The sequence below is a fragment of the Neofelis nebulosa genome, chromosome 7 (assembly GCF_028018385.1).
Source record: "Neofelis nebulosa isolate mNeoNeb1 chromosome 7, mNeoNeb1.pri, whole genome shotgun sequence".
Lineage (NCBI taxonomy): Eukaryota > Metazoa > Chordata > Mammalia > Carnivora > Felidae > Neofelis > Neofelis nebulosa.
In genome coordinates, this window is record NC_080788.1 from 52,424,386 (window position 1) to 52,448,099 (window position 23,714).

Here is a 23,714-nt window from a genome sequence, read left to right on the forward strand (position 1 = left end):
CTGGTGATTAGTGTGCAATTTTAAATATTAAGGTACATGTTTAATTAACATTAAGGTACAAGGTTAATGATGCAGGGGAGTGTTACCTGGGGAAGCATGGCTTCTCACATCCCCACAATGGGGCACTGACCTTTGTAAATTCCCCATTGACCAAAGTCTCCCTCCCAGAAATTCAATCTTGCCCTCACGTGCATGTCACTATCTTTCAGGAACAGAATCTCTTTATCCAAGATCACATATACTAATTTTTTTTTATATATGGGTGTCTCAGATTTTAACTCAAGCTCGCAAATATATTCATGTAGGATATATACCAGAATGCCAATTTATTAATAAAAATACAACTGTTAGACACTTCAGTTAGCCTAACTAGTTAATTCTCCTTTCTCCCTATTGTTTGACATGAAGGGAAGGCAAATTTTCAGTAGGTTGTTTTGTGAGTATGGAATGAGAAAAAATAGTTGATCTTAAGAAGTTTCTCAGCTGCCCACTTAAAGCACTCTCAAGGGATATCTTTGTCAAAGAGTTGGCATCTTGAATTCTCGTATTTCAGGTACTTGCTTGCCTGACAAACTTCTTCCTTCTTTTCTCCAAAAGGAGTGCAGTATCACACTTGGATTTTCCAGTTGCAATCCCCATGCAATTCTTCCTGTCTGAAATTCTTCCTAGGAAACTGGTTCTTTTGATGGTTTCCAAATTCCCGCAGGATTGCATTCATTACCCGCTGCTTTTTACTAGTTTAACTCTTAGAAGGCAGCTTTTTCCAAGTTTCTGATAAACTCTTCATTGGAACCACCCTGTACAGTATTGCCGGTAGCTATCCAGATGTTAATTATTATGAGGATTAAATGTAAAGCCAACAGATTTGGTAGTTAAAGTCATTGGAATAGTTTGGTGTCAGGGGTTTCAGTCAAGTTGTGGGAGTGGACCTCCGGGTGTAGACAAATGAATGGAATTTGAATTCTTTCGTCAGATATTTATTTAACATCTAGGAAATGCTGGGCTCTGGGAGTGAAACATAAGCAAATATGGACGAGGTCCCTGTCCTGATGTGGCTTATTTGAGCAGGAAAGGTGTCATTAATATTCATATGTCTAATGGTACAGCGTGTGTTGCTGAAGATACAGACATGTGAAGACATTTAAGAAGTGGATCTGACCTAGGGTAGGGGCTCAAGAAAAGCCTGAGGCAATGACATAGAATTTGGGATGTGAAAGATGAACATGGTTAAGTAGGAAAAGGGAAACGGGAAGAGGCTTGTGGAGGGAAGGAGCACAGAGCTTTGAAGCGCCCCCCAAAAAAGCATGCGTGGCTACACTGCGGGGAGCTAGGAAGAGAACAGGGGAAGGCGAGTCCGGGAAAGTAGAAATAGTAAATCTCCCGGAATACGCAGAAAAGGGCGGGGAGAGGCGGCTCCACTTATAAACTACAATTCCCAGGAAGCATCTGCCAGACGGATGTGAGGTGAGGTGCGAGCCGCGACCTTTGAAGGAAGAAAGGAAGTGCTTCGGCGTCGCAGAGTCGGACAAGCGGGGTAAGGTAGGTAGGGGCGCGGTGCGGGACGGGCGGCTGGGGCGCGGCGGGCTGCAGTGGCCGCCGAGCGCCGCGAGGCTTCGTGTCGTCATAAGGCGGCGGCCATTTTCCCGGGCGGAGGCTGCCCGAACGGGCGCTCGGAGAGCGGGGGCGGGCGGGCCTGAGGCGGTGCGGCGGCCGGGCGGCCTCGGCCCCCCGGTAATCGCGTCTTCTCCCGGCGTCTCGTTTGCAGAGGGAGCACTATGTCCGCGGAAGTCCCCGAGGCAGCCTCCGCGGAGGAGCAGAAGGTGAGTGTGCACGGCGAGCGGTCCCGGGGGCTCGGAAGGCCCAGAGGCGAGCCTTCTGCGGGCCGGGCCTGCCGGGTGGCCTGCTCCCGCCGCGTGCGGAGGGGCGCGCCCCGAGTCGGCCCGCGGGTTCCTGGTGGAGAGAGCTGGAGCTGCCTGGACGCCTCCGCCGTGAGGGCCGAGCTCTCCCAGACCTGTCGCCCGCCGTAACTCTGGTGATTAGCGCCCGCGTGGTGGGAGTTTGAGCATTGTCCGAGTCTTGGCCGAGATTTGCCTTTTCTCAGCGCCTCGGTGTGTCGCCTTTTTCCTTACGCTCGACTGTACATATGAGCCCAGGACTCCCGTTTTTGTGGTGGAACCTAAGTTTTTCCATGAGCCTCACTTAACGTAGGAAGTCTTATTTTTCCGTGAAGAACGAACTCTTCCCAACTACTGGTATTGTCGGCATGCTTTTAACTCCAAAGGCGGTATCTCGTGTTCGGGTGGCGAGTTAGACCAGGGTTGGCGTTTCCGATCCCGTCCTTGTTTGCCGCGTAACCTTGGCCAGTCGCTAAACTCTTTAAGTTTTCAATCTTCTCATTTGTAAAATAATGCTGATAACACTTGCTTTGTAAAGTTGTTGTGAGGCTTAAATGACGTGGGTAACTTACAATATTTAGCGCAGTGTGTGCTCAGAAATGTGAGCTACTGGGATCCGCATATGGTACTTGACTGAAAACCAAAAGCTTGGAATTGAAAATTTTTTACCAATTTAGTTGACCTGGATTTTTGTAGCAACAGGAATATTTTGTACACTTACTTCTAACATCCTTCAGATGTAGGAAAATAATCCACAAATCAATATGATTCAAATTACGAATGTTAAGACTTTGTTTCGTCTGTGCTAGTTCTTGCCCCTTCCACCATTATTATTTCTGCTGCCTTGCCCTCCTTGGTACTTGTGGCTGGCCTACAAAGGCCCATATATTGTTTCTTAAATTGTTTATGGAGAGTTGCCAGCACCTTTTCTTGAAAAGTCAGACGGCATTATTATAAATAGGATTTGGTCTAGTAATTAGACTTTGTAAGGGCTCCTTCTGCTTCATGTTCTCCTCATGCTCCTAAACAGGTTAGAAATTTGATTAGTGTATTAGTGTTCTAAACCCACTCCATATGTTCTTAAGCATGGTAACTTTTCTTCAGTTGAATGATTCTGTTATGTTACTTGTAAATATTAAAAAAAAAAAAAAAGAAAACTGCGTAGATAGTAGGCCAAGTTACCATATTATTCAGGGATATTCCAATGAAGATTATGTTTGGTATTTTGCACACTTTACAAAAACATGGACTTCTAGGACAGAAATATAGTTTAAAGATTACAATCCTAACTATAACATGAAATATCATTTATTTATTGAAAAACGTTTATTGTGTTCATAATTGCTTGGGATTTAAGAACCCCCCCAAACAACAAACCCATGTGTGTGTTGTCTTGTCCTAAACACTGACATCAACTTCGGTTTTGACTTCTGATGTACCGTGGTGTGCTATGTAGTTTCCTTTTATGAGATTTTTTAGTGTGTTGCCAAAGTATAAAGTGTTGATTTCTACCGGGTAAATGCTTTTATTTGAAACAACCTCATATCAGGTTTAACAATATTAAACATGTCTTGAATGTTTTCATAAAGGTCTACATTAAAATTTTAACTCAAGTCCTTTTGTTTTAGGTCTGTTGTCATTAATACCAAAGTGGGTTGGTAATATAATGTCCCTTCTTGAATTAGGGATTGGCTGTAGATGTTAAGTGTCCCGTAGCATGGATACCATCCCTAAACATGAGGAGAATGTGCAGAGTCACTTCTGTGTTCCTATGGGCCAAATCACCTGTTTCTTCTATTTTGGAAGAATAGTTAGATGACTTAAAAAATTGGATTATTCTCTGTGTACCCAGTTGACCTTTCAATTAAAGCCAAAGCATTCAGCTAAAACACCTTTATAATTTCACGGTACGTTGGCCTGTTGCCTCTGAAAAATTAACATAAAGAGATGAGACTGCATGGAGTAAGGGCTAAGTCACTATTTCTCTGAGAAGTGCAGGGCCCTTGTTAAGAGAAGGAAAACTGTATGGGCCACTTTTTTTTATTGGGATATTAAATATGTATAAACATGAAAATAAGTATAAACATACCTCTTTAACACTGCTTTAAAATTAAAACACGGATGGGGCTCCTTCATGGCTCAGTCAGTTGAGCATCTCACTTCAGCTCAGGTCATGATCTCACAGTTCCTGAGCTCAAGCCCCATGTCTAGCTTTGTGCTGATAAGTATAGAGCCTACTTTGGATTCTCTGTCTTCTCTGTCTCCTCCTCTCTGTCTACCCCTCACCTGCATGTGTGCCTCGAGCTCTTTCTCTCTCTCTCTCTCTCTCTCTCTCTCTCTCTCTCTCTCTCTCTCTCAAATAAACACACATTGAGGTGCCTGGATGCTCATTTAGTTAAGCGTCTGACTTGGTTTTGGCTCAGGCCATGATCTCACTGTTCTGGGTTCAAGCCCTGTGTGGTGCTCCTCGCTGGCAGTGCAGCGCCTTTTTGGGATTCTGTCTCTGGCCTTCTCTCTCTGCCCCTCCCCTGCTTGCTCACACTGTCTCTCAAAAAATGAACAAAAATATTAAAAAAATTAGGCACCGGTTGGCTTCGTTGGTGGAGCATGCGACTCTTGATCTTGGGGTCGTGAGTTCGAGCCCTCATTGGACAGAGATTACTTAAAATTTATTTTAGATTAGGGGCGCCTGGGTGGCGCAGTCGGTTAAGCGTCCGACTTCAGCCAGGTCACGATCTCGCGGTCCGTGAGTTCGAGCCCCGCGTCAGGCTCTGGGCTGATGGCTCGGGGCCTGGAGCCTGTTTCCGATTCTGTGTCTCCCTCTCTCTCTGCCCCTCCCCCGTTCATGCTCTGTCTCTCTCTGTCCCAAAAATAAATAAAAAAAAAAAAAACGTTGAAAAAAAATTAAAAAAAAAATTTTATTTTAGATTAAACAAATCAAATACAAACAAAATTAGTGTGAATTATCCATTGTGGCATAGTATTTTGCTGAAAGTAAATTTCTAACGTATTGAGAATGTGGTAGCAGTTGTTACAGGCAGGGCATTTTGAGTTTGGCAAGTTAACGCTTCCCTAGGTCATGTGATGACTCAGTTGTCCTTTTTTTTTTAATGTTTATTTTTGAAAGACAAGAGAGGGAATGTGAGTGGGGGAGGGGCAGAGTGAAGAAACGCAGAATCCAAATCCAAAGCAGGTTCCAGGCTCTGTGCTGACTCCCACATGGGGCTCAAACTCACTCACCAGTGAGATCATGACCTGAGCCAAAATTGGGCACTTAACTGACCAAGCCACCCAGGCACCCCTCACTTGTCCTTTTTAAGAGTAATCTGTGTGATCATTTAATTCTAGGATCAAAAATATATCATTTACATTTTAAATTCAGCTCTGTTCTTTTCTCACTCTTCTGGACAATTGGGAGTACTGCTCAGTCTCCTTCATAAATGAAAGCTGAAATGGAAATCATGTAGCACTTAGATATGAGATGGCAATTCATATGTGCTGGTATATACTTAAACTTTTTCCTTCTGGATTATCACTGAAGTGAAAACAAAACATTAAAAAAATTTTAGCAGAGACCTCATGGATCTATCACCTGTGAATTCCACTAAGCTCAGTCAGACAGGTGTACACTCTTGTCCTGGGGTGAGAAGAGGCATAGTGATGACTTAAAACACATAATTCTATTTTCATTGTGAACGTCTTAAAGTCATGGGCCCTTCTTTATCTTTTCTCCCATTGCTCCTATCTTACCTGATTCATTCCATTCATTTCATTGTTCAGAAAATACTGGTTGAATGAATTTTTCTCAGAATTTTTCATTTGAAACCATTGCCAAAGTACTATCTAATACAAATGACAAAGCTTGTACTGCAGTTTGAAAGAGGGAAGAATAGACTATAGTAATATAAAAACCTTTGTTTAGACCCAATTAAGAAATCTGAGTGAGAATAAAGAAACGTGTGTGTGTGTGTGTGTGTGTGTGTGTGTGTGTGTGTGTGTGTGTGTGTGTATTACTGCTTTTAAGTTTAAAAAAATTTTTTTTAATATTTTTGAGAGATAGAGACCGGACATGAGTGTGGGAGGGGCAGGGGAGAAGGAGACCCAGAATCTGAAACAGTCTCTAGGCTCAGAGCTGCACAGAGCCTGAAATGGGGCTTAAACCCACAAACCGTGAGATCTTGACCTGAGCTGAAGTCAGACGCCCAACCGACTGAGCCACCCAGGTGCCCCCCAGTGGTTTTTTTTTTTTTTTCCAGTTTATTTATTTTAAGAGAGAGAGAGAGAGAGAGAGCGCACAAGCAGGGAGGGGCAGAGAAAAGGAGAGACAATTCCAATCAGGCTCTGCACCATCATTGCAGAGCCTGACATGGGGCTCAAACCCACAAACTGTGAGATCATGACCTGGGCTGAGATCAAAAGTTGGACACTTAACCGACTGTGCTGCCCAGGCGCCCCCACTTACAAGTTTTTTAAAAAGAAGATCGGAAGAGCAGGTTTTCTAGAGATTTTATTACAGTATTGATCAAATTAAGTTAGTAAGATGTCTTGGAAGAAGCTAACTGAAGTGGGGCTCTCAACTGAAACATTTTTGTCGGTTTAAAAGGTAATGCTTGGTGCTTTTGTGAGTAGTGGAAAAGGAAGAGAACTATTACGTCCATACATCATCACTAAAGAGTGGGTACAAACTGCTTTCCCATTTTCCCAGTTTTTAAAAAATTGCAGTTAGTATTGACATTTTCAATTTTAACACCACCTTTGGTAACTAAAAGGCTTAAGAGTGTTGTTTTTTTTTAATGTTATTTTATTTATTTTGAGAGACTGAGAGCAGTGGAGGGGTACAGAGAGAGGGAGAATACCAAGCAGTCTCCGTACTGTCAGTGCAGAAACCAGTGCAGAGCTCCAGCCCATGAACATGAATCATGAGATCATGTGACACCTGGGCAGAAGTCAAGAGTTGGTCAGTCGCCTGAGCAACACAGGTGCCCCTCAAGAGTGTTTTTAATTTTAGTTTTTAAACCATAACTTGTTTGTTTAGTTTGTGTGCAACCATTGATACTCAGCAATCTAGAAGTAAACCTCAGAAAAGTTTTAAAATGTTTCTTGCTGCTACCTTATCAAATGTGCTATATATACAGCGTTTTAGGCTTGCCTCTGTGTCTGCTACTATAACATGATATATTTCAAAGATAAGCTGATAGTGAAGCTGTCAGGTGTTTGGAAAGTTTCTTAGCTTTATTGAAACAATTGGAGTATGTTGTGTTTGTTCATTCAGTAGGCTTTTATTGAACACCTGTTAAATGCCAGGCACTAGGCAAGCAGCAGGGACTTAATTGGACCACAGTATTTTTCCCTAGAGGTTGATAACAGTTCCGATACCTCCCTGGCAATATCCCAAAGGATTTGTTGGGCTTTCATTAATCTTTTCTACTTATTTATCAATCATTGCGTCAGTGAACATATTGCTGAGCAGATAGAGGAAAATTTGCTTAGAGTTACCAGATTTTTATTGCTGATGTTGCTATGTAACTTCTCTGCTGAAGGTGGAAAAGTGGTATTAATCATTCAGACTTATCAGTCCATGACATAATAATCCTTAATTGTTTGAATGTTCTTTTTATGTTTTTATGCCTTATACCCCACCTACTCACAAAAGGGACATCTAATATATTTCAGTAGACTATTTCACAAAAATGCAAGTGCCTAAACAATAAATGTTAAGCTATGTGCTAGGTATAGAGTATACACTGAAGATAAATGTACTTGTCAAGAAGATAACCTTCATTTAAAATACTGTTTTTAAGTATTTTTTGTATATTATAAGCATATATCTTTGGGTTTCTGCTTCCCCAGTTTGTAGCCTATGGTTAAATGTTCTAGAATTGTAATGATCCTTTTTCTACTACTCTCCTCCCCACCCAAGGTATTATCAGCATAGAAACTACTTAGCGGATGAATCCTTACAAAGTAGTAAAATTGCTCTATGACACAGAAGCTTCTTGGAGAATAAAAGTTTGAAAACAGATTTGAATTTTTCTTAAGTTTATTCTGGGAGACAGAGGGGGAGAGAGAATCCCAAGCAGGTTCTGCACAGTCAACGCAGAGCCCGATGGAGGCTTGAACCCATGAACCTGTGAGATCGTGACCTGAGCTGAAATCGAGAGCCAGACACTTAACTGACTGAGCTACGCAGGTGCCCCCAGATTTGAATTTTTAAAAATACTTCTTGGTTAAGCTTGTCATTTCCATATTTTGTTGATCCCTTTGGTTTTTATTTCATTAACCTCTGCTTTTTATTTTCTCTCATTCTCTTTGGGTTCTGTTCTTTGTTTAACTACTGAAGTTAGATGTATAGCTCATTGACTTTTACTTTTCTTGTTTAATACATGCCCTTAAGGGACATTTGTTGAATCTTACAAGTTTGGTAAGTATAGAATTTTTATCAGTGAGTTCCATGTGTTTCTTTTTTAATTCCCATTATTTATTAACCATGAATTATTTTAGTAATATATTTTTTAAGGTTATATACATTGCAGTTTTGTTTGTTTTTTAAATGTTTGTTTATTTTTGAGAGAGAGCGTGCACAAGCGGTGAGGGGGAGGGGGGCAGAGACACAGAGAGACGAAGTCTGAAGCAGGCTCCAGGCTCTGAGCTGTCAGCACAGAGCCCCATGTGGGGCTTGAACTCACAGACTGCAAGATGATGATCTGAGCCGAAGTCTGATGCTTAAACGATTGAGCCACCCAGGCGTCTGCCCCTGTGCACATTAGAGTTTTAATGATTTAAGCTATTTTAGTTACGTACGTATTTTAATTTCTGAATAGGGATATATAAATTTTTTTATTGTTGACTTTTGATCTTGTGAATTGTAGTCATAGATGGTCATTTGGATGAAAATGGTTAAGGCTTATTTTATAGCCTATTTAGTCAGTTTTTCCATTGTGCTTGAGAAGAATATACATTTCCTAACTATTGGGTGCAGAAATAAAATATGATATCTTGACTACTTTGTCTTTTTCACTTATCAATAATGGAGGAAGGTGTATTGAAATCTGTACTGATAGACTTGTCAGTTACTGTAATTCAGTCAATTTTTTCTTTATAGCTTTTGAGGCTTTTTATCAGAGGCATGAATATTTAGATTCTCTGCATCCCTAATAATGCTTTTTGGCCCCCTATCTTTTTTTTTTTTTTTTTTTTTTTTTTTCTTTTCTTTTTCTTATCTCTTGACCTCCCAGGCTTTTGGGTTTTTTTCCCCTCGTGATTGATTTTTCTTCTTCCATTTTACCTCTACTGTTAGTATGGAAATTACATACTTCATTTCTGTTATGTAATTGTTTCCCCTTGAAATTTTATCATACATTCTTAATTAAACAAAATGTAAAATTGGTAAACAATGTGGACCATAGAACACTTAAACTGTGTTATGTAGTATTTTTGTTTTTTATTTGTTTTTAAAGTAAATGCTCCCCCTGATGAGGGGCTTGAACTCAAAACCCTAAGATCAAGAGTTGCATGATCTGCCAGCTGAGCCAGCCAGCCTCCCCTTTTGTTTGTTTTCCTTTTGTTTTGTTTTTAACCTCGCATATTAAGATATTAAAATTTGAAAAGCGAATGTGTTGATTATATCACAGCAAAGCTGGGGGGGGGGAGTTATTAAAGTGGCTTGTCAGTGTACATTAATGTATTTCAGTTTCTTTGCTATTTCTTTCCTTTTTAAAAAAATTTTTTTAAATGTTTATTTACTTTTAAGAGAGAGACAGTATGAGCGGACAAGAGGCAGAGAGAGGGAGACACAGAATCCAAAGCAGGCTCCAGGCTCTGAGCCATGATCCATGAAATCATGACCTGAGCCGAAGTTGGACGCTTAACTGACTGAGCCACCTAGGTGCCCCTCTTAGCTATTTCTTTCTATATCTCAAACCTTTTTCAAGATTTATTTTGATTCTAGCTGAAATAAATGTTTTAAGAGTTACTTTGAAGGATGTCCAGAAACATGCAGTCACACCAGTCATTGTGGCCTTTTGCATTTTTTAACATGACTGTAGGGATAAATTGCTTATTTTACCTGATTTTATCGACCGGCTTCTGTCCTGGACAGTAGAAACCACTTTGGGTATTTCAAACAGAAAGGGTTGTGATTTAGGGAATTAGGTTACAAATTTATTAGAAGGGATGGAGGAATAAAGGGGGAAGATAATGTTTCTACAGGTGTGGATTGTAGAAAGCTGTTGACTCTGCATAAGTGAGCACTATTCTGAGCAGACCATCCCCTGCACATACTCTCGTGGAGCAGCTGCACTAGCCCCTGATGATCTGCCTGATGCCCTCCTGCAGGAACTCATGGGCTATTGCTGGTGTTCACATTGTTGGTCGCATCACCAGGAACAGAGTGGATTCTTTCTCCCATGTTTTTTAATCTGGTGTAGGTGCCATTAGCAGAACCTAATATTTCAGTCTGGGAAAGGTAGTTTCAGGCTTCTAACTAATTCAGGGGAGTGTTTTAAAGAAGAGTAAGTGTTGGCTGAATGCCAGCGGACAGTCTGCCACCTGATGTGTTATTTATAATTGACTCTACATAAAGTCCAAGCATTTCAACTTGCTTATCAGTAAGGTCCTATAACTGTACATTTGCAAAAGGTTAAGAACATTTCTGTATGATCCATGAAAAATATTATAGATGTGTTGATGGTATATACTGTGTTTTAAAAATACAGCTTTGGTCATATTATTCCCCCTTTTGGTATTAAATGCAGCTGAAATTCTGAATCCAGCTACAAAGTTGCAGCTTGCAGACACTTAACTTTGTGCTATGTATTTGGCAAGAAAGTTCAATGATTCACTTTGTTTTTTCTAGGACACATTATATAGATCCATTCTAAACCTAAACAATACTTCTGTAAATGCTATTTGCCCAGATGTATTTTATAGTAACCTAATTCGATTTAATTGAACGCGAGTAATATATATCATGTATAAACATATATGTGAATATATATTTTTTATTAAGAAAATAAGGGAATACCAGATACAATTGTATATTATGTGTAACCTTTTCCCCTCTCTTATATAAAATAAGGGAAACCTGCAGAAACACTGGAAATTAGGGAAAGTTGCTACTTCTATACCAGAAATGTTAAGGAATTTTTCTTAAATATAAAGAACTGATAATTCAAATCAAACAAAGGAAGTGGAGAGCCTTTATTTTCCAGGCATGCCCAAGAAAGCTGGATGGTTTTAGTGGAAATGTAGGACTCTCTTGACACTCTTTAATTTGAATGTGCAAGAGGGTGCCTGGGTGGCTCAGTCGGTTAAGCATCCGACTTCAGCTCAGGTCATGATCTCATGGTGCTTGGGTTTGAGCCCAGCATTGGACTCTCTGCTGACGGCTTGGAGCCTGGAGCCAGCTTCAGATAAACACTAAAAAAAAATTTTTTTTGAATGTGCAAGGACTCAAAGGCTGTAAATCAAGTTACAGTCCTTTTCAACTAACATCCAAATTCAGTGTTAACCAATTTAAAAAACACAACTGTACAGAGGGACCCAAGAGTAGGTTCCTTCTCCCAGTTCCGTCCGAGTAGCACCGATGTGAATACAGTTGGACAAACTGCAGTGACCCCACCCATCTTCCTGCACTAAACTGGTAACCTTAAATTTACAATATTTCTCTACCTTTTGTGATGAGTTCAATACAGTCATACCTTACACAGTGGTTATATTCTAAAGTTAGTAAGGCAGGAATAGCATATAACTAAATTTGCTCTTGAAAAACTCCAATGAAGTCATAATCCATGATACCCTAATAGTGGAAACTGCCCCATCAATTCTCAGTAGGACAAGTAGTCACTTTAATCCAGTGGTTGAACAGATGTCTGGGCTAATTCTTCAGTTTATAGCTGAGGTAGCAGACTTGTATGTAGGGACTGAGTTTTTAAATACTAAGATGATACATAGAACATCACTATGCTTAAACTCTGAAAGAGGCCCAGGAGTGAGATCATCATGGAAACGGCAGGTTGGCATCACACACCTCACACTTGAGCTCTCTGGGGCATACTCTTCTTGAATGGGATGACTGGCAGAATCACCACTCATACTGTTTAGAGTCTCTCTCTCTCTGACAGCATAGTTGAATTTTGTGTACATCAAGTGAGGTGATGTCTTAGACTGAAAATCTAAATAGATGCATGAAACTGTAGCATAAAAAAAGGAGGAAGGTAGAACACTTGAAGCAGAAAGGAGCATACATATAAAGGAAGCCCCATAGAAAAAGTATATTTGACAGCAGCAGCAGTTTTAATATCAAAATCCTCTAAGACTAAAAATGAGAAGACGTAGTAACAAATGAGGTTGCTGGTCAAGATGAAGGAAATACAATGTATAAGGTAAGCAGAGCTAGTTATAAAGCATGTATGAATATAATTTTGAAAAATAAATGTAAAAATCATATTAAGTCATTTTGGGCATAAGTAATTTGTTTGCTGTACAAGAATACTAGGCTTGACATTTATGGATATAACATTTCTGCTTTTTGACATTTGCAAATAACCTGCAAGAATCGAGATATGCAAAGGTGTGTGATTTTGTCTAGCTGGTATGCAGAAAAGCGTCCATTAGCTGGAAAGTGTGTGTACCTTGCCATTGCCCAGCATCGCCTGTTAGGGCAACTTTTTCTTGATTCATTCTTTCTTCTTCAGTATTTACCAGACAGTCATAAACGTTGCTTCCCTATAAAATATGGCTCTTTGAAAGAAAGTAGACTGTATCAAGTCTGGTGTTAAAAGTGAATAAGCTTGAGTGGAGGCCTCTTGCTCCACCTTGTGGAGCCCCTTGCTCCACCTCCTCCCCCTGCCACCACCTCGTGCCCCAGGTGGGAAGACCACATGCCCTTGGAAGGGGGAATGAAGAGTTGAGAAAAGGAGAGAGAATGGAAAGAGTCAGTGCCTTTTCAACTTGACAGATAGTTTCTGTTGACCATGAAGAGGTGGCTAAGACACCCCACTTCTCCAGAGTCTGCAGATGGGATCATGGGAAAACTGACAAAAGTCAGTGCAAGAGAAATGTCCCTTTTTAAATGCCTGATTGTTCATACCATATACAGATCTATTGTAGATGAGTATCTATTCCCATCTTTACCACCACCTCCTGAAATGAGAAATAACTGTTTGGAAGGACTGACCTATTCCCAGGACTGAGGCTGGTTCAGTGGGTTACTTATCTCCAAAGATGGAGGGACACTGGGAAAAATGAGCAAATAGGCCTTGCTGTTTTCCTCTATTTACCACTCTCAGCTCATACTCCTTTTTGTCCTATCGTATTTTTTTATTTTCTCTGTACTTTTGTTCAAACCTAGCATAAAAATCAGGTTTAAATTGTTTGGTCTTCATCCTTATGAACTCTTCTGTATCACATAAAATTTGTATTAAATAAATTCTGTATGCTTTTCAAAAAAAAAAAAAGTGAATAGGCTCAGGGGTTCCTGGCTGGCTCAGTCTGAAGAGCATGCAACTCTCTCTCTCTTTTTTTTTTTTTTTTAAACATTTAATTATTTTTGAGAGAGCACGAGCAGAAGAGGGACAGAGAGAGAGAAAGGAAGATATTGAATCAGAAACAGGCTCCAGACTCTGAGCTTGTGAGCACAGAGCCTGACTCTGTGTTCAAACCCACTAGCAGGAGATATGACCTGAGCTGAAGTTGAACACTTCAGTGAGCCACACAGTCACTCCAAGCATGCAATTCTTCATCTCAGGGTCATGAGTTCAAGCCTCGTATTGGTTGTAGAGATTACTTTAAAGAAGAAAAAAAAAAATGAATAGGCTTAAAATATTTATATCATTTGGTCAGAAAACACATTTTTGATAAAGAATGGGACCTTTGGCATGTCATTAAATACAGGGGGAGATTAGGGAATAATGGACATTGATATGAAGGTTGACAAAGATGATGTTTCCCTTTAAAAATACCAAGGTCAGGGCACCTGGCTGGCTCACTTGGTGGAGCATGAGACTCTTGATCTTGGGGTTCCAGTTCAGCCCCACATTAGGTGTAGAGATTACTTAAAAAATAGAATCTTTTAAAAAACAAATAAAAAATGCATGGTCTTCTGTATTGAGTTAGGGAATATCTTCTGGTAAATAAGCTGTTGTTAATTCCTATTAAAGAATCTCAGAGCTTCCCAGTCATACATGAATTTGAGTTAATAGGAGTTCAAAAAGCTCTTGTATTTTAACATTAAAATGGTTCTCTAAATATAGGCACAGAGCTGATGAGTTCCATGGAAGGTGACTAACTATAAATGTATTATACATAACTGGAAAGTAATGGCAAGCAAGACTTCAGAGCTGAGTTATCTTGATATTTTTATCCAGTGTGTGGGGTGTACACATGCATCACAGCTATAATAGAGCTATCACATGGATCATTTGAAAAACAAGACAGAGATGTTTTAAAAGCTTCTGCGCTTGATTTCTTAGTCAGATGCTGCATTATTTGGTATTTGACAACTGAAGTCAGGGTCCAGATATTGAAAGGTGAATTATTTTAAATAAGTGAATTGTAATAGAGAAGTAATTTATTTTAAATTATTTCAGGAAATGGAAGATAAAGTGACTAGTCCAGAGAAAGCCGAAGAAGCAAAATTAAAAGCAAGGTATCCTCATTTGGGACAAAAGCCTGGAGGTTCGGATTTCTTAAGGAAACGATTGCAGAAGGGGGTAAGTTCTTACATATAATCTTCAAATGCTTAAACCCTGAACTCATTGTGCTGGTTGCGATTATGAAATGGGTGTCTGTGTGTATGTAACTCTGTACTTTATCAGATACAAATATATACATAGATATACATCATTTTTTTCCAATATTTTATATCATTTACTCTATAAATCTGTATAAGAATGTACATCTCATCACTTTTAAATATAAACTATTTCAAGCATGTGGAAAGTGCAGATAATAATACAGCAGAACTCATGTACCCACCACCCAGATTTAATATATTTTGCCATATTTACTTCAGTTTTATCTTTGTAAGAAAGAAAATGTAGATATAGTTGAAACCTACCACATGTATGTATATATCCCCTGCCCCCTTCTTTCCTTTATCCCACCCCACCCACCCTTCTTTCCAAAAGGAGCGACTATCCAGAAGCTGGCATTTATGCTTTTGCCAATATTTTTTAACTTTTACTTGTTTTAAAGATGATTTCCATGCCAAGGCTAAAAATAATTTTTATTTGGATGAAATGATCACTTGTAAAGGCAGAGCTTATTATCTCCTTTACATAATACATTTTACAGAGTTACTCTAATACAACTTATACATGGTAATTTTAGTAGTTGAGATTACTGAAAATATTTTTTCAAAATCTTACTAATTCTTTGTGAGGCATAAACCATTATTGCTCAATAATGAGATCTGAATTGAGATACTGCTACATGCTTATTCCTTAGGTTTTCTTTCTAACTCCTTTGTAAAAAATTAAAGGACTCCATCTTTGGTTTAAGTACATTTAAATTATTTACCTTACAGGGAACAGGGAAAGAAAAGAATTATTAATAGAATCAGGTGCCAAATCATGAGTTTACTAAAATAAATACCTTGAACATACTGGTATCTGCTGCTTGCTTAGTAAAAACATGTTTGTATGTATATGTATGTTTATATGTGTAGGTATTGGCAATAGTTATATATGGATTATTTTCTCCAAATTGCAAAAGGCTGTTTTTTTCCCAGCTTTATTGAGATACTATTGACATACAACATTGTGTAAGTTTACTGTGTACAATGTGATGATTTGATACACCTACATATTGTAAAATGTTGACCAGTAAGGTTAGTTAACACATCCCTTACCTCACATAATTACCATTTTTTTGTTATGGTGAGAACATTAAAGCTCTACTTTCCAGGCACTTTCAAGTGTACAATTCAGTACTGTTAACTTACTGTACATTAGATCCCTAGAACTTCTTATTCATCTTCTAATTGAAAGTTTGTGCCCTCTGACCAGTATCTCCCCATTTCCCCCACTCCTCCACCCCTGCAACCACCATTTTGCTGTTTCTGTGAGTTTAATGTTTTTAGATTCCACATGTAAGTCAAATCATACACTGTTTGTCTTTTTACCAAGAGAGTATTTTAACAGGGCACCCTAGCTGGCTCAGTTGGTAGCATGTGTGACTCTTCATCTCTGTGAGTTGAACTCTGTGAGTTCAAGCCCTGTGTTGGGCATAGAGATTACCTATAAAAGAAAAAATAAAGCTCACCTAATAAAAATTTTTACAGAATTATATATTAAATAAATACTTAGTTTTAAAAGTGGCAAAATACAGAATTTTCTTTGTCTTATGAAAGAATAACATTCACAGCTTTGAAATAATAGGATGGCAGGTTGGAATCATTCCAAATATATAAAAATGTAAAATCTCTGTTTCATGAGAAGTAATTCATTGGGGAAATTGTTACAAAAATGATAGTTAATACCTGTAGTACATAAAAAAGATTTTTCAGATATTCAAGAAAAACATTAAGGTGCCCCTATGTAAAATACTTTATCAGAAGAACTGTTAGAAAAATGTTTATCCGTGGTGGAAATCAGTGAAATGTAAATTAGATCATACCATAGTACACATACAAATAAATTAGAAAAATATAATAACCACTGCTAAGGTTGAAGTTGAATATAGTTAATATTCTCTTTGCCATGTGTAGCATTTAATACTTGTTGTGGAAAGGGATATGGATCAAGATTTATAGAAGTGTTCATATTCTTTGAATGAATAATCTCTTGTGAATTAATCTAAGGATATAATTCAATATAAGGAAAAAATCGAGTTTGAAGATACTATTTGTAGCTTTATAACTAGAAGCAGCACCGCTGTTCAGCAGCAGAGGAATAGTTAAATTGTAATAAGTCAACAAAATAGAATATTTTGTAGTTATTTACGAGCATTATTCTAAATACCATAATGTAGGGGATAAATAGAAAAAGCAGAATGAGAAACATATTCATTGAGAGCATAGCTATGTAGAATGTATTTGTATCAAGTCTAATTTTGAAATGGTCCCATCAGGTATGGTTTCATTTATGAAATAAATTATATAATCATCTTTGACTATGAAATTATTATTTGGAATTGATTGACTCTTAAGTGTTCAGGAAACTTTTCCTTTGTTAATCTCCAGCATAATTTATGCTCAACCATTCTTCCAACATTTGGGCTGTTATCTTTGTAATTTTCCTCAAGCTTCAACTATTTATGAATTTTTAAGTATCTTCAAGTCAGAATTTATCAATCTTGTATTTTGGAATTGGTGTTGTAAGTGGTTGTGAAAGAGAAAATGCTGCTTGAATCAAGAAATAGAATTTGAGAAGGGAACTCTTGAATGATTTTGCATTATACCAAAATGTCAATGAATAAGCACTTTTATCTTGGGAAATGAAGTCTTATATTCAACTATATCATTTCTTACTATTTTAAAAGAGTTTTGAATTTTTTAGATGTCAGGGTTAATAGGATCATTAGAAACTGACTTTATTACAATGGGGACAGTCTGCCTAAAATTTGTACTGTATATTAAATTTTTCCTTTTGTGTTTTTTATTGAGAAAGAATTTGGCAGTCTGCTTTGTTCTCCTCTAGAAGCTACTGAATTTCAGAAGTAGCTCTCTAATATGCAAAAGCTTTCTAATATGATACTCAGAAGTTCTGAGATTTTTTTTTCATCCTATTCATTTTTTTTATGTTTATTTTTGAGAGAGAGCGCACTCGAGTGGACAGGGGCAGAGAGAGGGAGACAGAGAATCTGAAGCAGGCTCTGCACTGTTAGCACAAAGGCCAACATGGGTGGGGCTCGAGCCCATGAACCGTGAGATCTTGGCCTGAGCTGAAGTCAGACTCTCAACCAACTGAGCCACTTAGGTGCCCCCACCATACTCTTTTTATTTTTATTTTTATTTATTACCTTTATTCATTTTTGAGAGTGCAAGCAGGGGAGGGGCAGAGAGAGAAGGAGAGAGACAGAATCTGATGCATGCTCCAGGCTCTGAGCTGTCAGCACAAAGTCCAATGCAGGGCTCGAACCCATGAACCAAACCGTGAGATCATGACCTGAGCCAAAGTCGGATGGTTAACCGACTAAGCCACCCAGGAGCACCATACTCATTTTAAAACATGTAGAAATAAAGCTGCAGCAAGCTTTAGTAGGGTCTGGTCCAAGTTTCCTTGTTAACTGCTCAGTGTGTTACGTGTATAGTGACAACATGAAAAGCAGTTTCTAGCTTTAGACCCTTTGGCTTTAGGCCTGAGCTGTCTTATCAAAGAATAATAGTCACTTCAGGGAGGCAGCCACTGAGACCTTTTCCCAGGCCACTCAACAGTCTTAGACCAAGCTGTGAATTCCCAGCTACTTCATTTACCATACGAGATATCCCTGAAGTCTCAAAGAGAATTTTTCCCCCTTTCTCCTTTTGTCAGTGAGGTGCTCATCTCATTGCTGGACTATTCCCTCTTGCCTACTCTAAAAGGTTAAGTTACTCTCTTTTGAGCACCTGTAGCACCTTATGTACTTAAAACAGTATAATGGTTGGAATACTCGACTATTGTCCATCTTTGTATCTCAAGGATTCACACAGTGCCTCAGGTATAGTAAGCAGTCCGTAAAGGTAGGTTAAACATGAAAGGTAGGAGTTGGAAACCAGGCAGATTTGTACGTTTTTACTCTGGAACAGATAACTCCTGTAGATTAGCTATATTAAGGTTGATATTTAGCTCTCCTTGCAATTTCTATTTTAGTGATAATAGGGTATCATTGCTACCTTACTCATTCCTCTACCTTAAAAAGTTGTATTTCTTCAGTGTCTTAAGTGAAATATGGAAGTGTAGAATAAGGATGTACATTTTAAGTGATAATTTCTAATGAGTTTTCTTGTCACCCTAGTATTTATATTTTACCCTTAATTTTGATCTTACTGAATTGCTTTCATTCACATAAATGATTTTATTTTTATATATATATAATTTTTTTTAAGTAGGTTCCAGTGCCCCGTGTGGAGCACTGGAACTTAGGACTTGAACTCACAACCCTGAGATTAAGACCTGAGCTGAGACCGAGTTGGATGCTTAACTGACTGAGCCACCCTAGCCTCCCTCAAATAAATAATTTTAAATCCTTTCAGGAATGTTCATCCTAGGTGACAGGAGCTATAAATAATTTTTTAATAATTGAAAGTGTATGGCACATCCTAAATGCAAGATGGTGAATTAAGTGTTTTTATTTTCCAAATAATTTAAGCAAGAATTTCTGGTTTTTCTGTTAGTAATTGAAAGTTGTGCTATTTCATGTTAATGTTTTTGTTTAAACTTTTTTAGATTAGCTTATTTTATATTGACAGTTGAGGGTTACATCTACATCTTAAATTCAGTGTGATTGCATATGAAAGTTTTAAACTCCAATCTGAATTTTTTTTTTTCCCTTGTAGCAAAAATATTTTGATTCTGGGGATTACAACATGGCTAAAGCAAAAATGAAGAACAAGCAGCTTCCTACTGCAGCTCCGGATAAGACAGAGGTCACTGGTGACCACATTCCCACTCCACAGGACCTTCCTCAACGGAAACCATCCCTTGTTGCTAGCAAGCTGGCTGGCTGATTAAAAGAGCTGAACTGCATGAATCTTTCAATTCCCATTTTTTCTCCTTAATATGTTACTTTCTCTGCTTTTTATTTCCTTTCATTCACTAAGTCATTTCAGAATGACAGCTTTGCAGGTAGCGGTAGTGTGTGCTGCTATTGTAAGGGAATATACATGTGTAGAGTTTTTGATTAGTTTAACAGTGCACTGATAAAGAGAACATGTTAGAGCAACATAAAGTAATCTACTTGAAAATAATTGTATATATTACCTAACTCCTAGTGTAGGACTGTTTCAACAAGTAACAAGCAAGTTTTACAATTGTAATGTTTTGGCTTTCCTTAACTCATCTTAATTATAGCTTTGTATGTTACTCTTATTTAATATAACCTCTATTGTATTGATTTCTTCTGTATTTTCCTTTTGGATTTTGTAAAACAGAAGTTTAAGACCACAAGTTGGAAGAAAGGTTACATTCTTCAAACAAAAATAGATGGGGCTCTGAAAGATTTGTATCTCTGTGCTTGAACTTGAATGGCCTTAAACCTGTTTCAGCTTTAACAATAGAATTTTACTTGGGCAATATTTGCCCATTCTGGTGTAACTTATGTGACTCTAGTGCTTAACAGCTGCCGTTGAAGCTAGTATTCTTATTCTGTTCTATAGTGTTAGAGTATCTTTTGTTGAAGATGTGAATGAAGTGTGCATGTGCATTGACTGTTGAATTCACTTTTGTGCCATTTTTGTAAATACAATAGTTTTGCACAACCTCTCACAAATGTCTGTATTAATTTCACATATTAAAAAGCAGATGATGTGCCAACCAGAAGCACAAGAGTTCCTACACAAAACTCTGTACGTCATTAGAGCTTTTGTATAGAAAGAGTAGTTTACAGTCTTGGGCTTATAGAATACTAAACTGAAATCTTTGCTTAGTCTGTCATAGACTTAAGCTTTTTCATTTGTTATTAATATCCATGACATTCAGTGGCCTTGTGCAGATATGATATGTTGCTTAGGCATATCTTGTCCTATGCAGAACATTTCATTTTGACTTTTATGAAAATTGCAATTCATGTAATTTATATAAACTTTTTTAATGTAGAAACTTTTTACTTCCACAGTCAATTTGGGGAACACTAGAATAAAAGGCTTCGATACTCTGCCTCCTGTGGCCCCTCCCTCCTTTTTTTCTTGCTGCTTTAACTCAAATCTTGTTCACCCGTGCTGTTCAGTCTTTAGAAGCTTAGGTGTCTATCCTCACTCTTGAAATTTACTGAATGCTATATTTTATAACAGGATGATGTTTTTCTTATAATTTCTTAGTTGTTAATTAACCATTCTTAATCCTGTATTACTAATATTTGACACTTGTTTAAATAAAAGGAACTTTATACTGAAACATTTACTTGAGCAGCGTGGCCCAGGAACTCATGTCAGGATGAGCTGAATTCTGGTAAATAATTTTAAGTAATTCTAATGAGCTAATAAGTGAATTAGACTTAAGACACTTAGAATCATTTACGTGATAGGTGGAACATACTCGTATTAAAATATTTAGATATTTTACTTCTGTAGATGTCATTTTAATAAAATACCAATTTAATTTTACTTGTGGTTTATCTATATAGTAAGAATTTAATTAACAGACTTTATTGGGATATAGTTACTGCTCTTTTAGGAGCTCTTCCCATTGGTGTTGTAATGCTATAGCATGACAATGAAGATCAGTAGCCTGAGATGATAGCATTTTTTTTCTTTGTCTTTGACCTGCATCGGCATCCCTCTTTTGGGATCTAGGCATCTTTTCTAGATCTTGGCTCCATCTGTATACTTGCTTTCCTATGACCCCAAATCATTGTAAATGGTGCTTTGAGCACAGCACCTGCACTTAAAGGCTGCCTAGCGCTGTGTAAGGCTTGCTGATTATCTTCCTTCTCCACCTACCCCCAAAAGGCAGAAAAGCAATGAAATCAGTAATGTTCTAGTTTGTAATTTTAAGGGTCAGTCATATGTAAATATATTTGTTATGGGAGCAAGTAGGTTATTCCACTATATATAATCATTGTAGGATCCATTTAAGAATTATGAAATACTCCAAAGTAGAATTTCTGTAATAGTATTCCTTTTTTTTGTGTGTGACTATTTGCAAGCTGTCACCACTAAATTTACATCAGAGAAGATTAATCTGAAAGATCACGGAAACCATGTTATTCTTGACCATGATAGGACTCTAGGACGCTGTAGTTTACAACAAATGATACAACCTTTGCCTAAGTTTTATTTTGTAAAGTATAATGCTAATATTTAACCTACCTCAAAACTTGTTGAGGATCTGTGAAATACTGAGTAAGTGCCCAAAATAAAATACTGTTGATTGTCTTTTTATTAAAAGTAAGTTTCCTCATTAAACCAACCTGCCTTCTGTAAAGTCACAGTGCTTAAAGTGTCAGGATTTTCCATTAGGGAAAGACCTGTCAATAAGACTTTGTAGGTATAATAGCTTAGCCTTCATTATTGGTGCTTGGAATATAGAGGCTTTTAATTTTTCTATTTTTTGTTCTGCCTCAAATCTCAGTTTATTTAAGATATATTTGCAAACTGTTTCACCATTGCTTGAATGAAGATGTTGACTAGATGAGCTTAATTCTCCATTTCTCTAATTTCAGAGTTGTGGTTTGAAAAATGGCTAATTGTCCTGTTTAATGCAAATGACTGTTGAAGTGAACTGAAGTTCATGATAACAACTACTTGATGAAAATTGGCTAAATCTGAAATAAAGTACCTGTTTCCTGTCTAGTAGCTCTTACTTTGATAGTACTGTTTGAGGAACATTTCATTTTTGAAGGCTATATCTGACTAACACAATTGTAGTTCTTGGCATGTTGGGTTAGTAAGGATTGTTGGATTGTTTTGATGAGCTGGCAGTAGCATGTTTACAGTCTATTTACAAGTTATTCTATACTCCTGTGCTGCTGACCTAAAAATAAGTCGTAACTATTCATCAAGACAGGCCTGGTGAGGCTTCTCTTTACTTGTTATTACTTCAAAAGTTGGAATTAGTTGCTCTTTTTACTTGATGGTACAAAACCATACCTCTGAGTGTTGATACTTTTTACTAAATCGGACATGTATTCTTTCTCAATCAAAATTAGGTTTTATCAAAGCTGAAATGTAATCTCTACTTAAATTGTGCTGTAAACTTGATGTTTGGTGATCCAGGGGCTGGGAGCCTATAGGAAGAGCACACCCGAGTGGCAACTAAAACAAGTTTCTCTTGGTGGCCTTTTCCCTCCCCGGCATTCAAACACATTTCTTGTACTTTTCATTTTCCTTTTTCACTTCATTGTACTTCACCCCACATCCTTGCTTACTTCTTAAGCCTCCAGATGGTGTTTGTTAAATGTTTAGTGCTGATGAAGTGTCAAACCTTGAATATCCTTACCAAAATGCCACAATTAAGGACACATTTTTAATTTTCTAAAACGCTATCCTAATCTGGATGACTAATTTGAGTGACTGTCCCAACTCTACAACTCAGCGTATGCACTGCCAGTCTTCCCTCATATCCTTTCTCCCCCTGACTCCCCACCACTCCTTGTAAAATTGGGATCAAAGAAATCTCATTGCAGGATTGTTAATCTAAGGATTTAAAAACCCTGATTTTAATACTGTTTTACTAGTCTGGGCCTTTAAAGTAGGTAGACCTGTGGGTTTTATTCTGCATTCGCTGGTGGTCATGAAATCATTAATGTATATTTGTATTATGTTACTTACCAACCAAATTGCATTTGAAAGAAAACACCTAATTAATAAGGCCTCAGATCTGTTATTGCATCTCATTTGTGATGCAGTATGACACTTTGCCTGTGTTAAAAGGGCCAAGAGTAAATGCCTTTTTTGTTGAACATGTCTATAGAGTTGGCAGTTAATGCTGAAATTTGTCAAATAGCCCTTCCAAAATTATACTTGTGAAATACACAAAAAAATAAATTGATCTGCTTAATTTCTATTGATACAATTTGCAGTTTTTGTCTTATTTAAATGTTACTGTTTTTCAGAATATTTTCTGAAGTCGATACCTTTAGATTTCAGCTACTAAATGCAGAAAGAATTTTGTTAGAGTCTTTAAGTTTTGTTTTAAATCACGTGTGATAATGAGATTCTAACAATCTGATGTTTGTAAAGGC

The 23,714-nt window shown here is 37.8% G+C and overlaps 1 protein-coding gene across 2 annotated transcripts; it reads left to right on the forward strand.

Moving 5' to 3' along the window:
- The first annotated feature begins 1,483 nt into the window (after positions 1-1,483).
- Positions 1,484-23,545, forward strand: ARPP19 (cAMP regulated phosphoprotein 19). Of its 2 annotated transcripts, XM_058737698.1 has the most exons (4): positions 1,484-1,539; positions 1,766-1,820; positions 14,483-14,605; positions 19,372-23,545. In XM_058737698.1, exons 2-4 carry the CDS (start codon positions 1,776-1,778, stop codon positions 19,540-19,542), a joined length of 339 nt encoding a protein of 112 aa, XP_058593681.1. In that variant the 5' UTR covers positions 1,484-1,539; positions 1,766-1,775; the 3' UTR covers positions 19,543-23,545. The 2 variants fall into 2 exon arrangements, with proteins under 2 accessions (XP_058593681.1, XP_058593682.1); XM_058737699.1 differs by lacking the exons at positions 1,484-1,539; positions 1,766-1,820 and adding an exon at positions 14,360-14,384.
- The last annotated feature ends 169 nt before the right edge of the window (positions 23,546-23,714 follow it).

Bases quoted from the DNA above. Each gene is read 5' to 3' on its own strand.
- ARPP19 (XM_058737698.1), top strand. From the start codon at position 1,776: ATGTCCGCGGAAGTCCCCGAGGCAGCCTCCGCGGAGGAGCAGAAG. The intron at 1,821-14,482 runs GTGAGTGTGCAC...AAATTATTTCAG, and splicing joins CCTCCGCGGAGGAGCAGAAG to GAAATGGAAGATAAAGTGAC. The intron at 14,606-19,371 runs GTAAGTTCTTAC...TTTCCCTTGTAG, and splicing joins GGAAACGATTGCAGAAGGGG to CAAAAATATTTTGATTCTGG.